The sequence below is a fragment of the Humulus lupulus genome, chromosome 2, assembly GCF_963169125.1.
Source record: "Humulus lupulus chromosome 2, drHumLupu1.1, whole genome shotgun sequence".
NCBI classification, from domain to species: domain Eukaryota; kingdom Viridiplantae; phylum Streptophyta; class Magnoliopsida; order Rosales; family Cannabaceae; genus Humulus; species Humulus lupulus.
In genome coordinates this window covers 4,729,416-4,756,453 of record NC_084794.1, presented here as the reverse complement: position 1 = coordinate 4,756,453, position 27,038 = coordinate 4,729,416, and the positions used below count along the sequence as shown (strand labels likewise).

Here is a 27,038-nt window from a genome sequence, read left to right as displayed (position 1 = left end):
TATATTGGGGGCAACTTAGTTTCATGGTCTTCAAAAAAGCCAAACCGTTTCACGGTCAAGCACTGAGGCAGAATATCGGAGTGTTGCAAATGCTTCTGCTGAGATTACTTGGATACAGTCTCTTCTTCATGAAATTGGTGCTTCTCCTTCTGCTATTCCTGTTCTTTGGTGTGATAACCAAAGTACAGTACTCATATCAGCTAACCCTGTTCTTCACTCCATAACTAAGCATATTGAGCTTGATCTCTACTTTGTAAGGAAAAAAGTTCTCAACAAAATGCTGATTGTCAAGCACATTCCAGCTCAAGATCAAGCCGATACCTTTACTAAAGCTTTGTCCAGCACAAGATTCCTTCTTCTCCGTGACAAACTGAAAGTGGTTCCCTTATCCATGCTCAGTTTGAGAGGGTGTTAGAATAGATATATGACAATGATCTGATAGTTTGTTACACAGTTAGTTGTTGTTAACAACTTCTTTTATATTTCTTTAGTTGTCTTCATCATTGTATATAAACCCTTTGTACTGTTGATCTTGAGCAATACAGAGAACATCATTCTATATTTCTTGTGTTCAGACTTTATTCCTTCTGTTATTGAATTCTCTTTCACTGTTATACTTTCCTCACATAGACTAACATAACATGATCTAACAAAAATATGTTAAAACTTGGGATTTACAAGCAAAGAGCAAGATTGTAGTTCATCTGTTTTGTACCAGAGTCTAAAAATGATCTTATCTATGTTATTTCGATTCCCCAGATTCCTTGAAAAACAGAGCCAATTGTTGTTACATATTTGTATCGAATCAAACGGTGAAATGAAAGAAAAACAAATCAATTTGATTAAGCAAAGAGAAAGAAAAACAAAACAAAACCAGTTCTACTGTTCTAGTCTCAATATCATCATCACCATCATCTGATCTCAACACATGAAGCTATAATGTGCTCAAACTAACATGATCTATCTATAACTATAATAATGCTTAAACAACACAAACAAATTTCAATAGGAAAAACCCAGAAAGGACCCCACAATGTAAAGCTAAAGCCAACCCTTTTTTATTAGTTGATTCAGCAGAAGAGACCCTTCCCACGAACTCCCCCGAGCTAGGCACTGGCGCAAAGGCCTCCGAGTCAGGCGAGGCCGCCGGCTGATGAGATGGGAAGAATGACGACATATTGGGCGCTGTCACGTACGGCAACACTGCTGGAGAGGCTGAGATTGCAGGCACACTGCTTCTTGAATATGTAGAATGAAAATTGGCAAGGAATATAGCTGTGGCCATGGCTAAGGCAACTGAGAACTTATATGATAAAATGGCCATTGGAGAGTGAAGAGAAGGAGAGAGAGAGTTGAGATGTGAGAGTTAGAGGATAAAGGGGTTATGTATAGTGTGGTGGTGTGAGTGAGCGTTAGTTCACTCGGTGGGCATCACGGGATAGCAGTGCTAGTGTTAAATTTTACTGTCTTTTAAGAGTAGGACAAACAGTTTCTTCTTTCTATTCTAGATTATCTGCATATATAAGAAAAAGAAGAAAAGGGTTTTAATAATGTTAAAGGTCTAGATTTTTGGAGTGAGTGTGGGACTCTGGTTGATCCGATCTCTCCCCCCCATGTGACTCTGTTGGCTGCTATGGATTCCTTTGGTGCCACGTGTGGTGTGAGACCATCTGTTACCTAAAAATCTTGTATGCTTGTATGGGTATGCTCTAACTTAAATAATTGGTACATTTTCCAAGTGGAGGTGCTTTGGTTTAGTTGTTTAGATATCTATAAAGGCCAAAATATTGGAACATTAAATACTTTACTCCACAAGGTTAGGATAAAATAGCTTATGATCTATCTCACCATTTATGCCGAAGTTTTGTATAAATATATTGTCATATTATGAAGTATTTTGATTCAAGTTCTTACTATAAGAATTAGAATAAAATAACCTGGTCCGAAGTGCAATGATCAAACATTTTTATTACATTGTATGTCCCTAAATAAGTTCCTTTCTTCTACCCTTTCCTTATTTTACGATCTTAGGTCATTTAAAAAAAAAAAAAAAAAAAAAACTCTACTCATATTCTACACTATTACTCAATTATTTTCACTAGATAGAATAAGAGCCAAAATATTGGAGAATTAACACCCTACTTCACAGAGATTGATCGAAGAGGTTGGAAAGTAAAGAAAATAATGAACTACAAAAGGAGATGATTCTCTCTTTTGAAATAAAGTGTTAAACTTTGCAAAAAAACTAACATGACTTCTTTCTTTTTCTTTTCATCTTTGTCTTATTGTACCTTACTAATTGCATACATCAAGAAAGGTTATGTTCCCTAAACCCCTCTGAATTTTGAGAAAAATATCAAATGAATATTCCACATAAAAAGAAAATATTAGAGTACATAATAATTTCAGGTGAAGATTCAGATTGATTCCACTAAAAACCTAAAAAAAGTTTAAGCATAGAAACGGTGATTTAAGACTAATAAAATATAGGAGTCACATGGAAACTCAGGGATCTCCACTAGCAACTGCTACCACAGATTGTGGCACTGAAATCATTATCTAATTTATGGAACAATGCCCAAATCTATACAATGAATGACACACCCTTTAAAGCATGGGAATTTACTTTTAAAGGGAAAAAATAAAAGGAAAAAAACAAGAAGTAAGTGACTGCCAATAAGCTCATAAAAGTTTTCCCATTCTCAAAAAAAAAAAATATGATAAAACAATAATAAACTTATTTTTCTTTCTATTACAACTATAGTTACTCCAGGAAATGGCTACAAATCAAAAGAATCATCCCATATAAAAATAATCCCAACTCCCACAACAATTAGTTTTCTTGGGAGCTAGTTAAACTTAATCTAGAAACAAGTATTGCAAAGATGGTAACAAAAAAGTGCAAAATGTAGTGCAACTTCATCCAACATCATGAGTTGCAGCATACAAGTTCAATCCAGAAACCATACCGATGCCATTGCCGGGCCTTGGCCGATGAATCCATAGATGAGATTTTTCAGGCTAAACACTCCGACTAAAGAAGTCTGAGGTGTGCAGTATCGTTCAACTTTTTTATCTGCCAACCAGTTTTCCATGAATGCTGCAGCACAGTCACTGAAGAATCGTCTATGCACATCTTATGAGACATTAGCGGGCTGCAGCCAAGGATGCCAGTGAGGAGACACCTAATTGGCACTGCATGACTAAAAATACCAATACAAGTAGGGGCATAAGAGGAGCTCCTGCCACTTAAATCATGTAGGGAGCTTCGATGATTGGACTCTTGAGGGGAAATTTCTTCCTCGACCTCATGATCTCCAGTGGTAGTCATAAATTGTAGCCTGCTTTTTCCGGACTTTTTCCTTAGTAGCCCAGTTCCCTGTCGCTGCTGCCTCTGAAGCATATCCCAGTGAGGTGCTGCGAGTGAAGACCCTTCTCGGTCATGGATTGAACTCGATAAAGTGTGAGGATTATGGAGTGGAAAACCTTGGTTCTCCATCGGATGGAGTGACGAGAAATCTGATCTTAATTTTTCAGGCAGTCCCAACACAGTCCCATTTAGAAAACTAACCATTCGAAACTCCACTTGCCTCAGTGATTCCCCTGAGGGTGGACAAAAATCAGGCTGAACATTGTCAATAAAGCTCAACATTTCAGCAGAGTATATCTCTGACCGAAGGCATCCTTCCCAATGCCCCTGACTCATCTCCACAAGAGCATCCGAAGTTTGAATCTGTTCCTCTGCAAAGTTCATTTCCTGCAGGATTTTATGGTTGTACACAAATTGTTCAACTTTCAAAAGAGCCAAATTAAACTTATTATAACTCAAACTTCCAAAATTCTTGTGGTACACCCAAGCAGAATTAAATTTTGGAGGAATCTTTTTCAGTCTGTCTCAAAAAAATCAATATTATGGGATTAAAAGCACGAGCATTAGATTCAATGATATCATGATCAGAATTAGATGTGAAGCAATTGCTCATATTGGATTCAACCAAAAGGGGTAGCTCAAATAGTCTCCCCCAAGCACCATCTACAAAGCCATTATTTTCTGATCCCCAAATGTGTGTTGTAGGGTTGGGTGGGGATCCTAGTTTCCCAAAATAAAAATGTATCATTTTATATATTTTGGAAACTTCCAACTTTGTTCAAGTAAAGAAAAATCAACTAAATGTAATGCCTACCCTAACCAACAATTTGAGGCTCATTGTCCTCAATAGATGAGATTCTATAACTCGAGATTAACAAACACCCTATTGTCTGGCAAGGTTACATCACATCAAACTACCAAAAATGGGATAAAATGCACTTCCTACATTCCAATTCAAGCTCTAATAATTCACTCCACTGACCCAACAAAACATACAACAGTTTCAAACTATGTAATTATTCACATGCTGATTTACATGTCAGAAAACAAACAAAGTTGATAACAGTAATACCTGACAAGCTGATACAGCCATGGATCGAGCCCGATCCAACGGCGATGAGTAAACCGCATTGAACCGAATCCCCTGGGAATTCAAGAACACCGCCAAAGCCCTGGCTTGGCGCTTCCCATTGGTGGTGAGCGCAGCCTCCGGGCACCGGCCCCCAACCAAATCCGGCCTGAGACTCAGCTGACACTCGCCGTGACTAATCAAAAACACTTCGAACATCACCCGATCCTCGTCCATGGCATTGGACGAGAAGCTCCGGGAAAAGACGGGAGGAGGCGGAAGCGGGGGTGGCGGAGCGAGCACATTGTAAGGGTCCCAGACCTTGATAGAGGGTCCGAGGCGAGGCGTACCCAATGAAGATAGCTGAGGAGAGAGAGGCGATGCGGATGCGTAGCAGGGCAACATCTCCGGTTCCTGTTGAAGAACCTTCTTCACCAAATGGTTATCCACTTCCCTCATCCTATCAGGCTCGCCATTGTGGTCCTCTGTTTCTTCTTCTTCTTCTTCCTCTTCGTCGTCGTCGTCTTGCTCTTGTTCCTGTTCTTCTTCGTCGCTATTTTCGGGAACTTGAACAGACTGAGAGGAACCCATTGAAGCGAGGTCAAATCCCAATTCAATCAAAATCTAGAGGAATTGAGATTGAGAAAGGAATCGGAATCTACCATTGTAAAGCATAATTGTATTAGTGTGAATCTGAATTGGGAAGATCTGTTGAGTTGTGGGAGAGCTGAGTTTAAATATTATTATGAATTTATGAGCCTGAAAATCAGCTCAAAGTCTTAAAAGGTAGGGTTAGTTAGTAGCTTAATATGTGTTTGAAAGAAAGTGTGAATGAATGTGATGAAGACATATCAAACATGTCTATATGTCTTTTTCTCATTTCATTCCAAAACCACGAAATTATTATTATTATTATTATTATTTATTGAAACAAAAATATTAATTATTTACACAACTTGGTAATTAATTTATATTGATACTACAAAAAAATTACAAATGAAAAGAATTAATTTTGCCACTAAACAAATTTTGACATAATGTCCATTTATTTAAATTCGTTATCCTACTAAATAATATAAAAATATATATTAATATAATAATTTTTATATAATGAAACATAAAAAAATATATATATATTATTTCTATTAATATTGTAAATAAGAATTAGGAGTGTTCAATGGTCGGTTTGGACATGTTTGGTAGATTTTTTACAAACTCAAACTTATAATCAAGTTGATATTTTTCAACCCGTAACCCATCCAATTAAAAATATTTTAAGTTCAACCCAACCATCGGTTTGGGCAAGTTCACCCGACCAAACTGCCGAAACTTTTTTTTTATTTTTTTTCTAAAAAAAAATCATTTTTCACTAATTTTTTTATTATTTTCTCTATTTTTAGTTTGTATTTGTAACTAAAATAATTGTTACTTTAAAATATATGATTTTTTATAAAATAAAATAATTTGAATTTAGTTTTATATATGTATAATTAATAATTAAATAAATAGACAAATTCTTAATTGGACGGGTCGGGTTACATTGGGCGGGTTGCCAAAAATTTCAACCCGCCAAATATAGTAATTGGGCGGTTTGAAATGAAAGTCGGGTTTTTTGGGTTACATTTTTTGTCAGTTATTTCGGGTTGATGTGGGCGAGTTACAAATTTTTTTGCACAGCTATAAAAAGTGCTCGATTTTGTTCCAATGATATGGATGAACAAGAGATAAAAATGTTAGAATATTGATTGGTTTGTTGTGCTTCAATCTTAGACTCTTTTGTCAGGTTCTAGTTAGACTTGAAGGTATTTTGACTATTGTCTTAAGTTGAGACTAAGAGGAACTTCTTGTTGGGAGAGTTTTTGAGCTAAAAGATATCTTAGAAAGGTAAACGAAGTGAAAATAGATAAAGTCTAAATCTTGCTTTTGTGTTAGGTTGTGTGTTGTGCGGAAGGAATGGGCTCCGTCTTATAAGGCATACGGGCGAGCTCCTAGACCGTTAGATCAGGGGTGGCTCTCGAAGAAAACCATTATCATTGATTAGATCATAAGGTGAAGGTTATTTAGGCCTGTGCTAAGGGGTAATTCCTTGGAAAGTATAAGAGATGTTTTCCCTTACCGATGTGGTGGATAGGGGTGCTACCCTTCAACGGATCGACATGTTAGGCAGCATGTAACACATTTTCCTAACCTAGCTACATGTCGAGCATCATTTTTGACAGGGTAAAACCATGAAGTAGAATAGATGTATTCCCTTGTTGATGTGGTGGATGGGGGTGCTACCCTTCGATAAATTGACAGGTTAGGCACCGTGTAACGCATTTACCTAACCTAGTTGCATGTCAAGCATCCCTTTTGATTGGGTAAAGGCATGCCCTCAATCATGCAACTTAGTAGTCAACTCGTGGAGTGACACTTGTCGTGACTATTGATAGGACAACCTTGAAGTCGATTAGGATTAAGGTGAGTATCCTTGGGTAAGCACCGAGGGTACTGATGGACCCAAAACGAGTATGTTTTAAAAATTTATACTCGCAAGCGCACGAATCGTATATGAAATATAGTGTTCGTGTAAGCACAAGATCGAACCCAAAAGAGTTATCTAAAATAAAAAAGAAAACTATTTTAAACCAAAATTAATAAAATTCTAACCTAGCTCCAAAGATTTATGAGTTTTAATGTTATGAACATAAAATAAAAGATTTAAAATAAAACTATTTGAGAGAATAAAAATAAACCAATAATGATTTGAAAATAAGTGGTAAAAGAAAATATTATTAAGATACTAGAATCCATAAAATTTAAGTTTAATAATATTTATCAGTATATTGATTCCCAAGTTTTAGTGATAGTTAAAATAATTCAAACTATCATTTTTCAAATAAATTTATAATTTTAAGCACAAATTACTTCTAAAAATATTATTTTTCTTCACTTTTCAAAAATTATAATTTCAAAGTATTTAATGTGAATCAACCTAATGAAACAAAAAAAAAATTCAAATAACATTATTTATAAGGCAAAACATAATATTTTTGTTATAAGCATGGATGTGTACAATTTAATGACACATCTTACACAAATAATATTATGTTTTTGCAAAATGAATAACAAAGTGCATATTATCTAACAATAAAAAATATGAGATATTAAAGATGAAAGACATATATGAAGAAGAAAAATCCATAAACTTTGTTGCATTACAATGAAAATCAACATACAACATAAATATTACATAGTTACAAGTTGCTTCATCAAGATCTTAATAATCTTATGAAAAAGATTAGAAGCGCATAACTAGAGTATAAATTACAAAATAAATGACATACATACTTGCAAATGCTCTTGAAAAAACCCAAAATGGAATAGAGAAAATGGTAGAAAGAAGATGGGAGAAAAAAAGATGGTAACAAAAAATTAAACACCTTAGAATGGTCTTGAAATTCCATATTTATAGCAAAAATGAGATTATTAAAATAATCAATTCAAATTAATTAGATTAATTAAATAAAACAAATATAGTATGTAGAGGTAAATTATAGAGTGTAATGATTATGTTGTGGTAAAAATGTGTAGAAAAATGAGTAAAAAGTTGACATTTTTAGACATAGGGGACAAAATGACAATTTTTTGGGCTCAAGGAAAAGTGGGTGTTGGCAGCTGGGTTGCTGGGCTGAATCTAGGCAGAGGTGCTTGGGCTTGGCTGACTTGGGGCGTGTGAGTGCAGCTGGGGTGGTGCAAGGATGGCTCGGACCTATGGGGTGCTTTGGGTTGGACGCGTATGGGCCTGGGAATGGGAGCTGCTGGCTGGACACGGGCCCAGTGGCTGGCTGAGTAGGGAGGCAGCTGGGAGAGGAGTGCTGGGCCGCCTGGATTGGGCTTGGGGCGTTGGGCGTTGGGCCTGGCTGTTGGTGGGGCAAGAGAAAAATGCCATTTTTTTTTGCTATTTTCTTTTTAAAACTACACCTTTCTCTCTTCAAGCATAACAAAAGTCAAAGTTTATCTTACAAAATAAGTAAACATTAAATTAGAATAAAATATTTTCAATTATAAAATAACTCATATTAAGTCCATGAAAATATTAATTAAAATTTTAATTTACTTTGGCAATTAAGTTCAATAAAATCACATTTTTAACTTTTAATCTAACAACACAAATTTCAAATAATTAAACTACAACATATTATAATAAAATATCTATAAAAACACATAAAAATATATAAAATCACGATAAAACTAATAAATTCAAAATTACTTAAAAACTTAATAAACTATTTAAAAACTCAAAGACTAAGCAACAACTATCATGAAAAATGTGGTAGGATAACTCTATTTTGTAGAGTTATCAAGTACAAATTTTAAGAATTAGGCTTCGATTCAAGAAGACAATCACTTGTCCCGAGGGGGTGGATGCATAGATGGGTTGCCCCAACCATATTATTACGACCTCATAGGCATTGAATTATGCCACTATCTTGGGCCTAACTTTTGAGTTTAGGGAAAACACTCCAATCACAAGTATTATAACTTTGATTTTTTTTTATTACAAAAGTGAATGATTTCATTAGAATATCCCAAGTCGAACACAAGCCCGTTAGTGGAGATACTTTAGCTGAGGAAATGAGTGTCGAGTAGCTCACAAGGAGAGGACCAGCAATGCTACCATGGAAGGGGACATCAGCTACCACAATTATAGGGAACAATATATAATATGTATGATATACATGTTTGTGGGCTTGGGAGGGTTTGAAACCCCTACATTGGTTTTGATGACCAAGGCCCCACCACCCCACCCAAGGTGATAGGCTACAAAAGTGTATGATTTAGATTCTTAAAATATAAAATTTACATTAGCACTCACAATTAATGCTCTTATTATGAACTAATGGGATAGAGAAATAATGAACAAATAACATTTTGCATTGGAGAAAAAATAATATCTATAGATCGTGTCCTAATTGACAACAACATTTTACACTGGACAAGTTTTTTGCTTTTCTTACATTTATTAAACTATAATAATAATAATTAAAGTGGATAAATTAATAAAAATAGAGAGATTTGAATTATAAATTGATAAATTAATTGAAATTATTTGTCAAATATATGACTTTACACTTTACAGATCAACAATGAATAATGAGAATAATTCAATAGTCTAAACCTTAAATGTTAATCAATATCCAAATTCAAAGTATGAATGCAATTCTTGATAATCAAATAAACATGTTCATAATATGAATATTAATCTTGAATACAAAAAACTAAGAGATGATAAGATGAACTTAAAAATATTTAATCATCAATACTAACAATGAAAACACAATAGAGTAATACAAAAGAAAGTTAGGGTTAGATAGATTCAACATTTGATTTAGAGCAACTTGAATCTTCAAACTTTGGGAACTTCTAAGGCTTATACACAATAAAAATATTGTTGTCCAAAATCTCTATTCCAAGCCTTTCTTTATTGCTTGAAGCTTCAACTAAGTAGAATGAGATTTGAGATTTAACAAGCCTTCAACTCATGTAAGTCAAACAAAGTTTGTCGAGTCTTTTGGAGAAAACTTTGATATTTGAGAGCTAGAGAGAGAGAATTAGAAAGTGTGATCAAGGCTTTACAACTCTAATAACTCATACTTACAGTATATGCATCATCATTAGTCTAACAAATAGAATTAGAGCATTTAAAACATATAATTTTGAGCATTTTACGTAAATTGTACGGACACCCATAACAGCCCAAGCGACGCGTCGCCTGGTTTGTCTCAGCTAGGGTTTTGAAGCACTAGGCAACGTACGGATGCCTCTGATTTGGCACTCCAAGACTTGTCTCAAAACACCTCAAAATACACCCAAACTTTTTTATAATGTTTGGATACATAAGTGTATTACTTTAGACCCAAAAAAGACACTTTTAGATGCCTTCTACACCATCTCATTTTTTCACTTCTCCTTAGTGAAAACCGTTAAGTGTTTTGCACCACAACGTGTAAACATCTTCACCATTATATTTAACCAATCTCAACACTAACGTAATCAATAAGTATTATCAAAATGTTTGAATTTTACTAAATTATCATTTTTATTTAAGTATAACAAATTAAATAAAAATGTCATTATGAGTAATATTATTCTTATTTTAAAAAATCTTATTTATTTTGTATATCTTTTCTGTATATAATTGTAATATAATGGTTTTTTTTTTGTTTTAATAATTTATTTTCTTAACTTTAACGAAATATACTTTTAAAATCAATTAAAAATAAATATTTATTAATTATATTAATATAAATTCAAAATATTATATAATATTTAATGAAAATATTTATTAATTATATTAATATAAATTCAAAATGTTATAAAATATTATTAATATAATAATATATAATACAAAACTAAATATTTAATAATTATATTAATATAAATTTAAATATTTTAAAATATTATTATTATAATAATATTTACAAAACTAGATATATAATAATTATATTAATATAAATTAAAATGTTATAAAATATTATTATAATAATATATAATGCATAAATTATTACTTTTTATTAAAAAAATTATCATTTATATTTAAAAAAAATATATTATTTTGTTATTACTCAATCAAACTTATAAAAAAAAAAATTTTAAAATTCATATTAAATAACAACAAACATTATAAATACTTATATATAAGTGTCATGTGTGTACAAATAGTATGACTGTGTAACTAAATAAGAAAATAGAATAACATTTATCTTCAATAAAGAATAAACAAACTTCTTCTCTAATTATTGAGGTGTGATTTGAATAATATTATGAATGTTTTGTACCTTAAATATGGTAGTTTGTGATCTAAAATGTGATCACATTATTAATTTTAAAAAAATAACCATAAACAGTATTTCGATATAATTTATCTTTTAAGATGAGCATATCATCACAAGTGTTCTAATCTATGTAGTGTATTTTTTCACATACATACAAATGAGTAAAATTGTCTCTATTTATAGAGTTCTCATCCACTATTTGATTTTATAATTCCACCAAAACCTATTGGGAGTTAGAAATATGCACACAACAATTATAAAATATTATAGTTAATGAAAATTAAATTCATGATGTGTAACTTCTTTTACACATCAATTGGTGAATATATGTGAGAGATACATATTATAATTTTTTAAGAATTGTAACTCAACTTTATATGTTACAAAAATTATTATGATGATCATTTATCAAATTGTAACTCTAAAATATATGCTATATCTGAAAAAATAATATTTGTCACACTATTATTTGCCACGCAGTTCATTTAATCAAAATATTATATTATTTATAAAATAATATAACATTTTATACTACTTATTTTGCAACAAAAAAAACCCCTTTACATGATTTCTGTTACGTGCTTTCAGTAAATTAAACTTTAAATTAAAAAACTGGATGTATATTGGATATATCTTTAGCATATATTGTATAAAAAATTCCAAAATAGTAAATATCAATATAAAGTTAAAAATAAGGTATTTTTAAAAACATTACCAACCAGGCCTGAAAGGCTGAACTGAACTATAGTTTTAGTTAGTTTCACAAGAATGTGAGAAGTAGCCCATATCATGAAATGGCACAAAGTGGAAAACACAAAAACGACACAAAACCCTTAAAAACCTCTTTTGAAAATTATACAGGCCAGCCAACTCAGCTCACATTTAGAAGCAAAATTAAAAACTTGAAATTATGGACAACAAAATTTGAACTAGAAAACGACAACAACAAAACACGACATACACAATGAAGAAAAAGAATAACATAATCTTGCTAAAATAATAGATTATTGTTATTTGACATCTTAAAGTGTCCAACATTACATGAGGTGGCACCCTATACTAAGTTAACGATACTTTATAATACTTATTAAATTCAAATACGTGGAACCTGATATTAGATTGCACGCATGTCACTTCCTTATTGTATTGGACACCAGAGATACTCCTTAGCAATTCTTAAAATAATAATAACCATATTACCAAAACGAAAATAATGAAGAAAAAATGAGCATAAACTACAACATGGGAAGAAAAGATACAAGAATATAAAGAACTTTACCTAAATCTTATTTTGATTCATTAAATATGATTTATTACAATTTAGTTCCTGAGTTTTCATATGTCATACTTTACTCTCTTAGTTTATGTTTCTCTCTTGTGACTAAAATTTGTAATCAAATCATTGTACAATTAAGTTGTTCTTAATTTTGGGATCCTTCGGTTCTTTTTTTCTTTATTTTCTGTCTCATTTTCAAGTTTTCTTTCTACCTTATCATTCTCTTTTTCCTTTGTACGCCTATCCTTTTCTTCAGTAAAAATCATATATTTTTTTTCTCAGATAGGATTTGAACTGATAAGTGTACAAATCTAAGCTATATCTTTTATTGTTCTATTATTTATCGTCGTGTTAATCGGATTATATCTTCTACTTTACTTACCTTGATCAGACAACTTTTCAGTGTAATCACTTTTTTTTTTCGGCTTGAATGGAGTTATATTTTGAGGAAATTACACCAAATATGATAATTTTTTATAAACTTTGAAATATATGACAGTTTTTTTTTTAAAGTTTTTTATGGCATATTTTTTTATTTACATTTTTATCGGAGTTTTTTTCCCATATATTTGTAAAACTTTATTTGTAGACCATATTTTATCTTTTATACTTTTTTTGGTACCTATTTTTTATTATTTTGAGATTATTTTTTATAATTTTAATTTATTTGTGTTAATTTTTATCATTTCTTTTAACTAAGTTGTATACTTGTGGCACAATTATTTGAAAGACCAACAGAAGAAAAAAATGAAACAAAAACCAAACTCACACATATTCCTCAAATATAATATAAAAACATATATAATTATAAATTTTTTGGAGTAATCGTTACTTTTGTTTTCCTTTTTTTTTTTTTTTGTTTCTATTATCAGCTAAAAAAACCAGAACTGACCTTGGGTTCTGCGCAAAGATGACGGCAGTGGCCGTCTTGGGTCTCTGTTCTTTTCGTCTTCATTTTCCTCTTCAGTGGCCGCTCGAAGAGAAAGCTTCGATGACTTAGCTGAACCTGTATCAGGAAGCTCGAGGGTACGCAATTTCGCCGCCGCCGCCATCTGCATCCCCCCTCCGCCGCCGCCGCCATCTCTGCACGACCGAGATCTGAAGTTCTCCATTTCTAGCTCGCGAGAGAGAAAGAAAAAAGCTCAGAGTTGTGAAAATGGAGGACAGGGAGGGCTTTTTATTTTTGTTTTGACTCTCTTTGCCTTTTCTTGGGGTCGTGAATAATAGTTATTAGCACCTATTTATTTATATTTATTACAATATATTTTTTTAATAATATATAAAGTTTGATGTTTTTGGAAGAGTTTGAAGGTGGTGGTTAATGTAGTATTAATAGGTGTATAGTAAGTAATATATTAATTTAAAGTTGTGAATAATAAATAAGAGTGAGGAGACAAACAGTTTAAGTTATGAAATATGAATCAGTGTGAGATTGTGGAATGTAGATGCTGCCTGATGTTATTGCTGCTTTCTTTGACTGCCTTATTCCCTTACTTTATTTTTTTATAGGGTAATCAGTTACTACCTTCTTCTTCTTCTACTATTACTTCTTAGATTAATTTTTTATTTTTTGAGTTTTTTTTTAGGTTTGGCTCAGTAACTAGTTATCAATCAGTTATTTTAATAGGGGTAACCGGTTACCTCATTCTTCTTCTTCTTCTCCTTCTTCGTCTTCTTTACTGGATGTATTATGATATGTTTTTTTTTTCTTCCAATTCTGTCAGTAACCAGTTACAATTCACTCGAGTACTTGCCATGACAGTTAAAATTGATAGTAGTAACCGGTTACTGCCACAAAACTAAAATATCTAAATTGATAATCGTAACTGGTTACAGCGAGGTTTGAAAAAAAAATCAAATCTAAACAAAATAACCAATTGCTATGGTACCTAGTTACTTAGTCATGTGTGAAAACAAAATCAAATCTAAACAAAAAAATCTAAATTAATCACTACTGTAACTGGTTACACCTAGGTCTAAAAAAAATCAGATATGAATAAAATGATTCAGTCGTCATGGTACCTGGTTACTTAAACAGATTTGGAAAAAAAAAACCCAGAAAAATCAAAAGTTTTGTTTGCTTGTTTTTTTATTTCTTATACTTGTATTCTGAATAAATTTTGTAAACCTATCGATACATTTTTTGAGCAAACGTTCTAGTTCTATTTCTTTAAATAATCAATAAACACATAAATATTTATGTTAGAACCTTATTTTGATGAATGTTTGGCTGCTAAACCTATTGATCTAAACATCACAGAGAAGAACCTTTTGACAACTTTTGCCCTTTTCAACCAAAAAAACTAATTAGCTAACCTAAGCTTTCATATGTTAAAAGTACCCTAAAATATTCAACTACCTAGCTTCTTATACTACCATAGTCTACACTAAATAATAGCAGTCAACTTTTCTTAAGTACATTTCTTAAATCAAATCAAATATGAAGTCAAGTACTTGGTTACTTAAACAGATTTAGAAAAAAAAAAACCCAGAAAAATCAAATATGAAGTCAAGTACCTGGTTACTTAAACAGATTTAGAAAGAAAAAAAAACCCAGAAAAATCAAATATGAAATTCAAAATTAGATGTAAAAAAGAAGAAAACTAGATTTGAAGAAAGAAAAAGAAGAATAAGAAAGACCAAATAAGAAGAAGAAGAAGAAAGAAAGAAGACGAAGAAAAAGAAGAAAGAAAGAAAGAAGAAGAAGAAGAAAATCAGTTCGTCGCCGTTCGTCGTCGTCGTCGGAGGAGGCAGCAGCGGAGGTAGGATCGCTAGAAAAAATCTGAGATGGCCATTGAATTGGGGAAGAGAAAGAAAGAAATGAGAAGAGAGAGAGATCGTGAGGTGAGGAGATCGTGAGGTGAGGAGAGAAGAGAAAATATGGGAATTAAGTTTATGGTAATTTATTTACCATATTTTAAAAAAAATTTCCAAAACTTACCATATTTTGTACAATTATTTTTTTTCCCATAAATTTAGAAACTATATATATTTTTCCCATATTTATGTAAACATCTCTTATATTTTTGTAGTTTGGATATGGGCCTTGCTATATGGGTCGGTGGTCATTTCTTTGGGTCTCTTCTGGGCCTTTTGTCTGGATTTGACTTAATTCATTTTAGGAGTTTTTTCATAAATATATATTTTTTATTTTTTTACGGGCTCTAATTTTTTGTTCCAAAAATACTACTTAAGATTTTCATTAATAGTATTTTCAAAGTTTTTTATTTACAAAAATACAGTATTAAAAAAGTAACTCAAAAACAACAATTAGACTAGAGATGTACATTTTCTCCATGGGGACATGGATATCACTCCCTGCTAGGGGTGCACACGGGTCGGGTTTTCGGGTGAGGGTGAGGGTTTTACGGGTTTTGGGTTGAGAAAAATAGTACTGAAACCGATCCGAAATTTTCGGGTTTCGGGTTTTATTCGGGTTCGGCTGGGCCATTTGTGTTTTGGGCTGAAAAGCCAAAATTTGCAAAAATACCATTTTTTTACACTTTTTTTCAAGAATACTATTTTTAAAAAAAATACCATTTTTTCGGATTTTGGGTTGGACTGGGCCAATTGGGTTTTGGGCCAAAAAGCCAAAATTTACAAAAATACCATTTATTTTCGGATTTCGGGTTTGAACCCGAACCTGAGTTTTAACAAATTTCAAACCTGAACCCGACCCGACTTTTGTCGGGTTCGGGTCGGATCTAACTCGAATCCGACAGGTTTTCCAAAAAAATGGGTTTTCAGGTTGCGGGTTTTTCGGGTCAAATGTTTACCCCTACTCCCTGCCTCGACGGGGCCCCATTTAAAATTTTATAATATTTTATATGTATTTTATATATTTCTTTATGTGTTTTGTAGTATAGTAATAAATTTTTTAATATTTTAAATTTTATTTAGGGTAGTGTTTAATATTTTAAATAATAAATATTGTGCAATATTTTAATTTACATATAATTTACGATTTTTATTTTAAAATTTTAATTTTTTAATCAATGAGTTCCCCGTGGGGATTCCCCGCCTCAATAGGTGACTCCCCACCCCGTCCCCAATGGGGAATAAGCAGGGATGGAGCGGGGACGGGGATTATAAATATAATGGAGACGGGGATTAGAAATATAAATGGGGACGGGGACAGGGGGAGCACTCCCCGCCAATTCTCCGCCCCGTGTGTATCACTAAACTAGACATCAATCAACTGCATACTAACACGTTAAAAATAAAAGTAAAAAATAACAATTGGACAACAACTAGAAGTCAACCCACTGCATACTAACATGTTTAAAAAAATATTCAAAATATATCTGAAAACAATTAAACACCAATTAAATATCAACACAACAACAAAACAACTATACACAAACTTAAACAGCTAAAAAACAACACGAAAACAACTATATATATAAGCTGAAACAACTACAACACAACACAAAAGATGAAAAATATGTAAAACCGTAAAAATGTAAAAAAAAATTCTTAAAAATATAGAATTAAAAAAAACTTTATTAGCCCGTAAAAATATAATTTTTTAACGAAATTAAGTATATTATATAAATTTCCCTTAGTTTTATCCCTCAACAATATCATCAAGTGTCAAAAGTTATAACTTAAAAAAGTGAAATAAAGTGTATATTTGGAAACTCAAATAATAAAGTGAGTGAAATATATATAGTTTATTTAATTACAAAAATTAGGACAATTATTTTTTGAAGACCAGATAAATTTGTGTTATTTTTTGTGGATTATAAGTAGAATTAGCAAAGAAAAAATAAACGACAGATAACTTGAAAATGGGAGCAGCATTACAAAGAAAAAATAATAAATTAAATAGAAAAACGACAAATAACTTGAAAAACGACAACATTATTTTCTCACCTACCGATTGGTGGGTTGGGTTTGGTTTGGTTTGCTTTTTAACATCATCATAACATGCAAGCCCATTAAACCAGCATGCTTAATATTCTAATATAATTAACATACACAGTGTTTAATTAATTATTTTTTAAAAGGTTAAATTAATTAAATAACTAATAACTAGTCAACACTTTAATATAGCTTACTTAAATAATTACTCAATTCTTACTCATAATAGACAACAAATCCAGCAATTTCTGTTTTTTGCTTTGTTGTCTGATCATGGTCTCCATGATATATTACAGTATTAACTTAATTACATTATCTATTTATTTAATTAGACATTTATATATAGTATAAGTGAGTGAGTCTAGTATAGAGTAGAGATATTTGTATCAAATAATGCACTTTTTATTTTTTGCTTTATGATAAATCGTTTCTTATTCGCACGCTAGCTTTAATCAAACAAATTTCTCATAGTTAATTAATTTATGTGTCAATACCTTCTTTTTATTACCATGTATAGATAGCTAGGTTAGCCATTATGGGCGCCTAAAGCCATGTAACAATATATAATATAGAAGTATTCTTGGTAGGAGCTTCAAAACGAGCTTCATCGGTGGAGTCTTTTGTATTTTTAACCCGTGAATAATTTTCGGTGCGAATTTTTTTATAATCACATATATTGTAGTTATTTAGAGCATCTTGCAAATTTTTAGAAAATTTCGAATAATTTACAGTACCGAAAACTAAGTTCAAACATGCTATTTTCCACAGGCATAAAAAAATTAGTCACGCGTGCAACAACCTGTTTTTAAACTAGATACACATAGGAATCAATAGATATAATATGTACATTAGTATCTATCTTTATATATATTATTGCTTCGATAAAAAACAGATTAAAATTTTATTTTAAACCTTTGGCATTGTCATTTTCTTTTAGGCTGATTTAATTATGTTTTCTATTTTTTTTTCAAACTTCAATTGCAATACTTATTATTATTGTTATAATTATTATTATTCACCTTTCGTATTGTTAACTCTTCGTTTTATATATTCTAGGGAGTATAACCTGATTGTACAATATGTTTTATCAAAATACAGATTTGATACCATATGTTTTATTTGATACTATATAATTTCAAATTTTACATATTTGATACACTGGACTCAAATTTGAACAATAAAATTTTATCAATTTGACCAAATTACCATTAATTATATGTAATTAATTAAGTAATTAAATTTAAATTTGAAACTCATATAATTGAAGACGGTTAGGTCATGTTGATAATTTCATTGATAAAATTTAAGTCAAGACTACTTAATATGTATAATTTCAAATTATAAGATACCAGATGAATATCATTAAAAACATAAAGTACCAAATATGTATTTCGATAAAACACAAGGTACCAAACAAATATTTACCCTATATTTATTCATCTTAGTTTTTTTTTCTTTAGCACTCTTTATGTGTACTAACACTCAAGTATTTTACATAAGAGAGTGTACATATAGTATAAATTTTAAATAGCTATAATACACTTATTAAATATCAAGGTAAGAGCGTGTAAATTAAGAAAGTGAGAAAAATAGTGTATTTAATTACCATTTCATTTTTATACTTTAGGGGGAAAAGAGAAAGAGTTATGCATTTATATTGCTTTACTATAATTGCATATACACCAAAAAATAACACTTTTTTTTTTGGTTGTTTGAAATCCACTTTTTTTTTTCTTCTTTCTTTACAAAAAGAGTTACCAACTTTTTTTTCTTTTCTTTTTTCTATCTCCGAAATTGAATTGATCAATGGCCTACCTTACTACAAAATATTCACATTCATGTGACACATTGTAATCAAAATTCAAATACTTGTGCTCATAATTGAAATGGCCCCATATATAGCCAGCCTCTCTATATCATCTTCCACTCTAATATTCCCTTTTGAATTTTTGTACCAAAAAAAAAAAACAAAATCCCTTTTAGTTTTTTTCTTTATTTATTTCTCTTTTTATTTGTGACATGGGAAGATATACATATTACATATGCATACATAGAGTTATTTCCTATATAAAAAAAAAAGCTTTAAAGTAATAATTTAAAATAGACATTTGATAAAACTTTTTTTTATATAAAGAAAAAAAGACAAGATCTCCACAAGATGTGGTATAGACTATATAGTCTTTCTATAAAGTATATAAAGCTAATTTAATTTAATTTAATAATAATAATAACCAAAGTAGTTATATTATTATTATTATTATTGAATTAAATGGTCGGTCCAGCTAGCTTGCATACTAACTTACGTAAGAATCTACCTTATTATTATAAATTATAGATTTTTATATATATAAAGCTGGCATTTTCATTAATTTTGTTGTTATTATTATTATTATTAGTATAATTATAATTATTCGTAAATATACCAAATACTATGTCATATGTTTTCCCTTATAATGATTTCTTTACTCGTGAGGATATATCAAATTTTCAAAAAAAAATTTATTGTTGAAAATTAATCATCGTAATATCTAATAATTTGTAATTATAAGCTAGAACAACTAGGACGGCTTTATCGTTACTATAATTTCTTAAGTCTAATTAAAATTTAAATAAACCAAAGATAATAATGACATTGACATGCATGAAAATTAGTGTAATGTCAACGTCTCTAATCTTAATTATATTCTAAATTTGTATTATTACAAACATGACAAATTAAGCATTATTTTTTTTTTCTTTTTAAATATAATAAGATTGCGTGGAGAGCTTAGTTTCAATATATATATATATACAATGCACATAATTGATTTTTTTTCTTCTTTTATTCTTTTTCGAATGACAACTCAAAACAGTATTACAATATAATAATATAAGTCAAATTTAATTATTTATGTAGCAGGAATGAGAATAATTAATGTTTGTCCCATTTATGTTGAAAGTCTTTTAAATCCTTATAAAGTTGTTCTCTTAAAAAACTAAAACTAAAATATAAAAATAGAAAGAAGTTGATGATGTAGACAGATATGTATGTATCATCATCATCATCCATATATATATATATATACACACATATATAATATCATTCCCTATTACCTAACTAGATAAGTGGCAATTTGAGTTTGAATTTCGTAATAAATAAGAGAGATCAGAACAGTTTCTATGGTGTCTGCATTTATTTTGAGCTATAATAATTAATATATATATACATATATTCCAACTCTCTTTCTCTTATATTTTATAGTGCATGGGAATTCGTGTATAAATTTCATAATAGATGGGTTTTGTAGTAAGTAGTTGTATAGTACATAATGGAGAGAATTCTCCTTCGAGGCTTCACTTTAAAGTGTGTTTGGTATGGGGTTTGGTTTGATGGGATTGAGAATGTCAAATCTAACACATGTTTGGTAAAATTATTTTTAATAGCTTGTGAGTTTGTGTTTTTAAGTGGGTCCTATTTTTTAGCTTGATTTGAGGATAATCTTAACCCTTTTAAACACTTGAGTTTCACATCCCTTTAATCTAAATTCCCTCTAACTCTATCGGTAGGATTCTCAGTGTTTTTGACCTGTGAACAGTTTTCGACACGATTTTTTTGTATGATCGTGTATATTGTAGTTATTTAGAACATTCTGCAAATTTTCAAAAAATTCAGAATAATTTACAGTACTGAAAACTAAGTTTAAATATGTTGTTACACACGTGATTAATTTTTTTTATGCGCATGGAAATCAACATGTTTAAATCTAGTTTTCGTTATTGTAAACTATTCGCAATTTTCTAAAAATTTATAGGATGCTCTAAATAACTACAATATACACGATTATAAAAAAAATCACACCGAACACTGTTCACAAATTGAGAATAATAGGAGGGCCATTAGTATTGGTAGGGTGTATATATATAAATCTTACTACCCGGTCATATCGCCAATTAAATACTTTTTTGGCTATATATATATATATACTTATAAATAAGAGTAGCTACTGAGATCAGATCTCCCACATACTTTTACGTTTTAAATTCTCATTTCATCTCTATTCTCTTCACCGCCGAGATGCTCAGATCACTATCCAGGTTACTTTCTACACTTCATATATATATATATTTATATGATTTATTACTTTTTTCTTATAATATAGCTTAATTAAAATTGTTGAATTTGAAGTTTTCTTAGCTAATTAAGTATATTTATTCTTCTTCTTCTTTTTTTTTTCTTCATATATTTTCAGAGAATTTAAGTTCGTTTCCAGAGATTTGCTTTATAATGGCACAAGACTACTTTCAACGAGAGCCGCGGCAGGAAGGTAAATAATTTGTTTTTTTTATTTTTTTTATAAATATATATATATACACACACACACATTTAATTCTCCATTTTCTTCTTCAATGTGTTATCTTATATACATATATTTTTAAAAAAAATCATAAATACAAGTAAGAGAGTGGTTTGATTTAGTACAATGTTTTCAATTCCTTTGAAAGTTGGATCTCTTATATATTTTTCTTAATTCAAAATTATATTATATTTGCCTTGTTTTGAATGAAGTTTGAAAAGTAACTGATATAATTATCAATAAATTGATTAATTTTTCTCCTGCATGCATGTATATAAATTAGAATATATAACTATTATACATATATATATATATAATTATTATATCTTGGTGTTTTCTCCTATTCAATTTAAAGTTTTCAGTTTTGGGTGGTGAACACTGTGTTTTGGTATATATTTTATGAAGTTTGACCTCTATTATTATATACTACATTTTATAATTATTAATATGTGTTTTTGTCTTGATATTGAAATCTGTTTAAGTAACTGTACTATAAATAAAAATAATAATTAAATGAGTCAACTTTATTCGTAAAGCTTAGTATTATTATAATCTGGTGCTTTCTTCTAACTTTGATAATATTCGATTTGGATATTATCATCTTATTCCAAGCAATAAAATCAATTATCTTCGTACAACAGCCTTATTATGCAGTTGTATACTTTTTTTATTCTAAGATATAATCATTTGATTCTTAGGTGAGAGTTTTCTAAAATCTAAACATTAATAATATTCGGTTAAATTATTAGATTTTTTTAGACGAGTATCAGTCACTTAAAAATAATAATAAAAAATATAACAAATTTATGCACATACAATTATGTTAAAAAAAATTCCCATCAAAATATATATAGAAATTTGTTTTTCAATACCTAGATCAACTTCAATGCAAGAGTTACTCAAGTTACCAAATACTTAAGTGAGTCTCAATATTATTTTTTATATTAAAGAGACAAGAGAGATATTGACAACGTTGTCACTGCTTGCTCGTTTATTTTTTTCTTTCAAAAAACTAATATTTTATTATATATTATATATTTTGGGCAACCAATGATGTTGCTACCATTTATGGTTGTTCTACCATTGATTATTTCTAGGAATTTGGATCATTTGAAAACAAATCCCTTGTTATATATTTCAAATATTCTTTTCATACTTAATAGTTTTAGAATTGATTTATTTTTTTAAATAATTAATAACTATATCAGACAACTTTAAATCGCTCATTTTTTGGATTTTGCCTAACCCAAATAAAATATACTATCGAATTCTCATCTCATTCGAATGAAGTTCGTCCTTTCGCAAAATCTAAGCCTTGAGACCTTTAAGCTATATATGTTAGATAGGAGGAAGAAGTTGGCCTATAGAGATGTTAAATCATCTTGTTTGACAAGAGAGATTATGGTAAGAAGAATAAAGGTATGAGGATTTCAAATCCTCTCAAATCTACCATTTAGAATACTTCAATTAATTTGTTTAAAATTTCAAATAAATCCTTGTAAAGTATTATTTCAAATATAATAAAACAATTTCATAAAAAACAAAAATCTATCAATCCACCTCTCCATACATATACCTCCAATCAAAAAATTCAGGAGTGTTTATTTTGAGTAATTGAGTTGCCTTAGAAAGTGTAGAGGGACTTATGATGGAAGTAATATTAAACTCTTGTGTACAAAGTTGTTCACTTTACCCTTAGAGGTGTTTGTTTTAAGTAGTTGAGTTGCATTGGAAAGTGTAGATAGACTTATGATGAATGTAATATTAAACTCTTGTGTACAAAAGAGTTCACTTTACCCTTAGGAGGTGTTTGTTTTGAGTAGTTGAGTTGTCTTGGAAAGTGTAGAGAGACTTAGGATAGATGTAATATTAAACTCTTGTGTACAAAAGCGTTTACTTTACCCTTAAAATACATGTGAGGCTCACACAAATTATTAATTTTACTCCCTTAAAATTTGAACCAAACATAAGAAGGGATTTAGATTCTCATTCCTACCTTTACTTTACAATATACCAAACACCCCTTTAAAATACATATGGGGCTCACACAAATTATTAACTTTAACCCCTTAAAATTTGAACCAAACATAATAAAATATTTAGATTCTCATTCCCACTATTACTTTACCTCATACCAAACACACCCTCAAAGAAATTATTACTTACCTTTTCCTTGTTTATACTCTCCATCTTTCAATAATTATTCATTCTCTCTATTCTCCTACCCTCTCACCAAACCAAACATAGTGTTTGGCAAAAGTAGGAAAAGAGTCTAAAATAGCAAGCAAGCACCAGCTGGAGCTTTGTAGCTTGAAATGCAGGCCTTTTTGTAAGCTTGTGGATGTGACACACACAGCACAATTAAACACATTGAAAGAGATTGGTGTCCTTATTGAGCACATGCAATGGTTTTGATTTTGAATTTGCATGTTCTTATTTATACCTTACTTTCTCACTTTCATGATTTGAGAAATGGTTAAATTAGTCAACTATCTTTATGGAACAACATATGGGTTGTTCTTTCTTGGAATTCATATAATGCTCTTTAATATTTGTGTTTAGTACCCTAATTAATATAAACATGTTACCAATTTGTTTGTATTAGTGTGTACAAGTTGGTATTTATCAAAATGGATTGGTCTTGTGTTTATTATGGAAATAAAGAGAAGCGGTCCACAACTTTATCAAACAGCATAAAAGTAATGTCATTGATTGGACCTTGATAGGGATTAGGCATGGCCATCATCATCATCATTGTAACATTCATTATTCTCAGGACAGTCCTTATTCTTCTCATCTCATATAGTAAATTATTTAATTATAACGACAGGACCAATTTTTGTTTTTTCCTATTAATGATTGAGGGTTTTGTTCAAAATAATTTTTTCAAGTCATTTTTGGTAATAGAATCTTTCACTCACATGTTACCCTGTCTAACATACTTATCGCTTTATTGAAAATACTTGATACTCTATTTGGAAAGTTATGTAGAGCAACATAAAAAAACGTACATTTTCACTAATTATTTATTTGAATATTCTGTTTTCTTCTTCAAATCAGGCTAGAAGGTAAAGTAGCCATAATAACAGGGGGTGCAAGTGGGCTTGGAAAGGCAACGGCCCACGAATTCGTCAAAAATGGGGCCCAAGTAATTATAGCAGATATCAATACCGAGTTGGGCCCACAAGTGGCCCAGGACCTAGGTCCATCGGCCCACTTTGTTCCATGTGATGTAACCGACGAGGCCCAAATCGTGAAAGCCGTAGAAACAGCCATGGACCGTCATGGAAAGCTGGACATAATGTACAACAACGCAGGAATAACAGGCCCAGTATTCCCACCAAGCATAACAGAGCTTGATCTCAACACATTTGACCAAGTCATGAACATCAACGTTCGAGGAACTCTTGCAGGAATAAAGCATGCGGCACGTGTCATGATCCCAGTGGGCTCAGGCTCCATTCTATGCACAGCAAGCATGAGTGGGCTCATGGGTGGTATTGGGCCTCATTCTTACACAATATCCAAATTTACTATTCCTGGGATAGTGAAGTCTGCAGCCTCTGAGCTATGCCGGAATGGGGTCCGAATCAATTGCATCTCACCAGGCCCAGTGGTCACACCACTATCTGTGGCCCAATTAGCCTTGTATTATAAAGGTGCAACAATGGAGAAGTTGAGTGAGATTGTTAATGGGCTTGGTGAGCTCAAGGGGGCCAAGTGTGAGGAAATAGATGTGGCCCATGCAGCTGTATATTTGGGCTCAGATGAGTCCAAGTATGTAACTGGCCATAACTTGGTTGTGGATGGTGGATTTACTAGCTTTAAGGATATGAAATTACCTTCCCCTGATCAAATATTGTAAGAACTAGAAATTTGGTTTTTGACACTGTAATAGTGTTTTTGCATTATGAGCCTTTTGGGGAGGCTTTCAATGGCTATGGCTATGGCTATGGCTATGGCTATGGCTATGTATGTGTTGTGTGTTTGTATTTTGTACTTTTGGCTAGCGAAAGAAGTTAACTAACAAACTTTAAAGAATGTTTGTTTTGAGTAGTTGAGTGACTTTGGAAAGTGTAGAATGACTTAGAATTGATGTAATATTAAACTTTAAGTGTATAAAATAGTTCACTTTATCTTTAAAATACATGTGAGGCCTACAAAAATTATTAACTTTACCTCTAAAAATTTGAACCAAACATGTAAAGTGTTTTAGGAGTTGATTGGTAGTGAATTCAAAAATAGTTTTATTATTTTCAAAACTTAAAAAATGGAAACTCCAATGAAAACTTGATTGGTACACTTGTTTTAGAAAATAAAAAAAATCATTTTTGAAAACTGAGTTAAAATCCTTCAGCAAAAGAGAAAACAACAAATTATTATTTTATTTCTATTTTATGAATTTTAAATTTAAAAAACACCCAACCATTCAAGATCTCAAAAATTTATAATTTATTTTTAAATTCAATATTTTCAAATTATTTGATTGGAAAATAATTTTCGAAAATTACATTTTTGAATTAACTACCAATCAGCCTCCTAAATTTTCATTCACACGTTCACTTTACCCCATACCAATAGAGATACCACGTGTTTTAGAATAGGATTGTGAATTTGTGTTATGAGTATAGATAATATGAGAAAACATTCTTACATAAACACAATAAGATTAGTAAATAAATTTATTGTATAATTTGTAAAATATATTTGCATCGATAATATCATTGTTATAATTGTATATATGTACCAACTCAATTAAAATTATTTTATAAAAATGTAGTACTATTATGGTACATATTCATAATTTGTATGTGGTATCATTGTTATATTTGCATCGATAATATCATTGTTATAATTGTATATATGTACCAACTCAATTAAAATTATTTTATAAAAATGTAGTACTATTATGGTACATATTCATAATTTGTATGTGGTGTAGTGTGTGCTTGTATATTGTACTTTTTGCTAGTAAACGAATTTAATTAACACACCTAATGTGACAGCATGTATCTATGATAGACAAAACATCTGAATTCAAAATCGACACAATAAATAGATAAGTTTATAGCACGAGTATTCATTAAATTTAAGCAAAATAGTTCTTTCATTTTTTTTATTAGTGACAACATTTTAATATCATGTTGTTAATTTTATAAAATTTTGGGATCATTTTATCTTTGATTTTATTATAAATTATAATATAATTTTTGTACTTATTATTATTAATAATAAAACATGTTATACTATATAAAAATGTTAAAATTACCAAAATTTTAAAATTTAAAGATAATTACTAATCAAATTA

General features: G+C 30.4%; 2 protein-coding genes across 2 annotated transcripts; one reads left to right on the top strand and one right to left on the bottom strand.

Moving 5' to 3' along the window:
* Positions 1–2,667: 2,667 nt before the first annotated feature.
* On the bottom strand, positions 2,668–5,247 carry LOC133816990 (uncharacterized). The gene is made up of 2 exons (XM_062249362.1): positions 4,443–5,247; positions 2,668–3,757 (listed from the first exon to the last, which is right to left on the bottom strand). Exons 1-2 carry the CDS (start codon positions 5,028–5,030, stop codon positions 3,035–3,037), a joined length of 1,311 nt encoding a protein of 436 aa, XP_062105346.1. The 5' UTR covers positions 5,031–5,247; the 3' UTR covers positions 2,668–3,034.
* Positions 5,248–21,333: 16,086 nt separating this feature from the next.
* On the top strand, positions 21,334–25,771 carry LOC133816988 (short-chain dehydrogenase reductase 5-like). The gene is made up of 3 exons (XM_062249361.1): positions 21,334–21,470; positions 21,626–21,700; positions 24,791–25,771. The coding sequence occupies exons 1-3, from the start codon at positions 21,451–21,453 to the stop codon at positions 25,593–25,595; spliced, it is 900 nt and encodes a 299-aa protein (XP_062105345.1). The 5' UTR covers positions 21,334–21,450; the 3' UTR covers positions 25,596–25,771.
* The last annotated feature ends 1,267 nt before the right edge of the window (positions 25,772–27,038 follow it).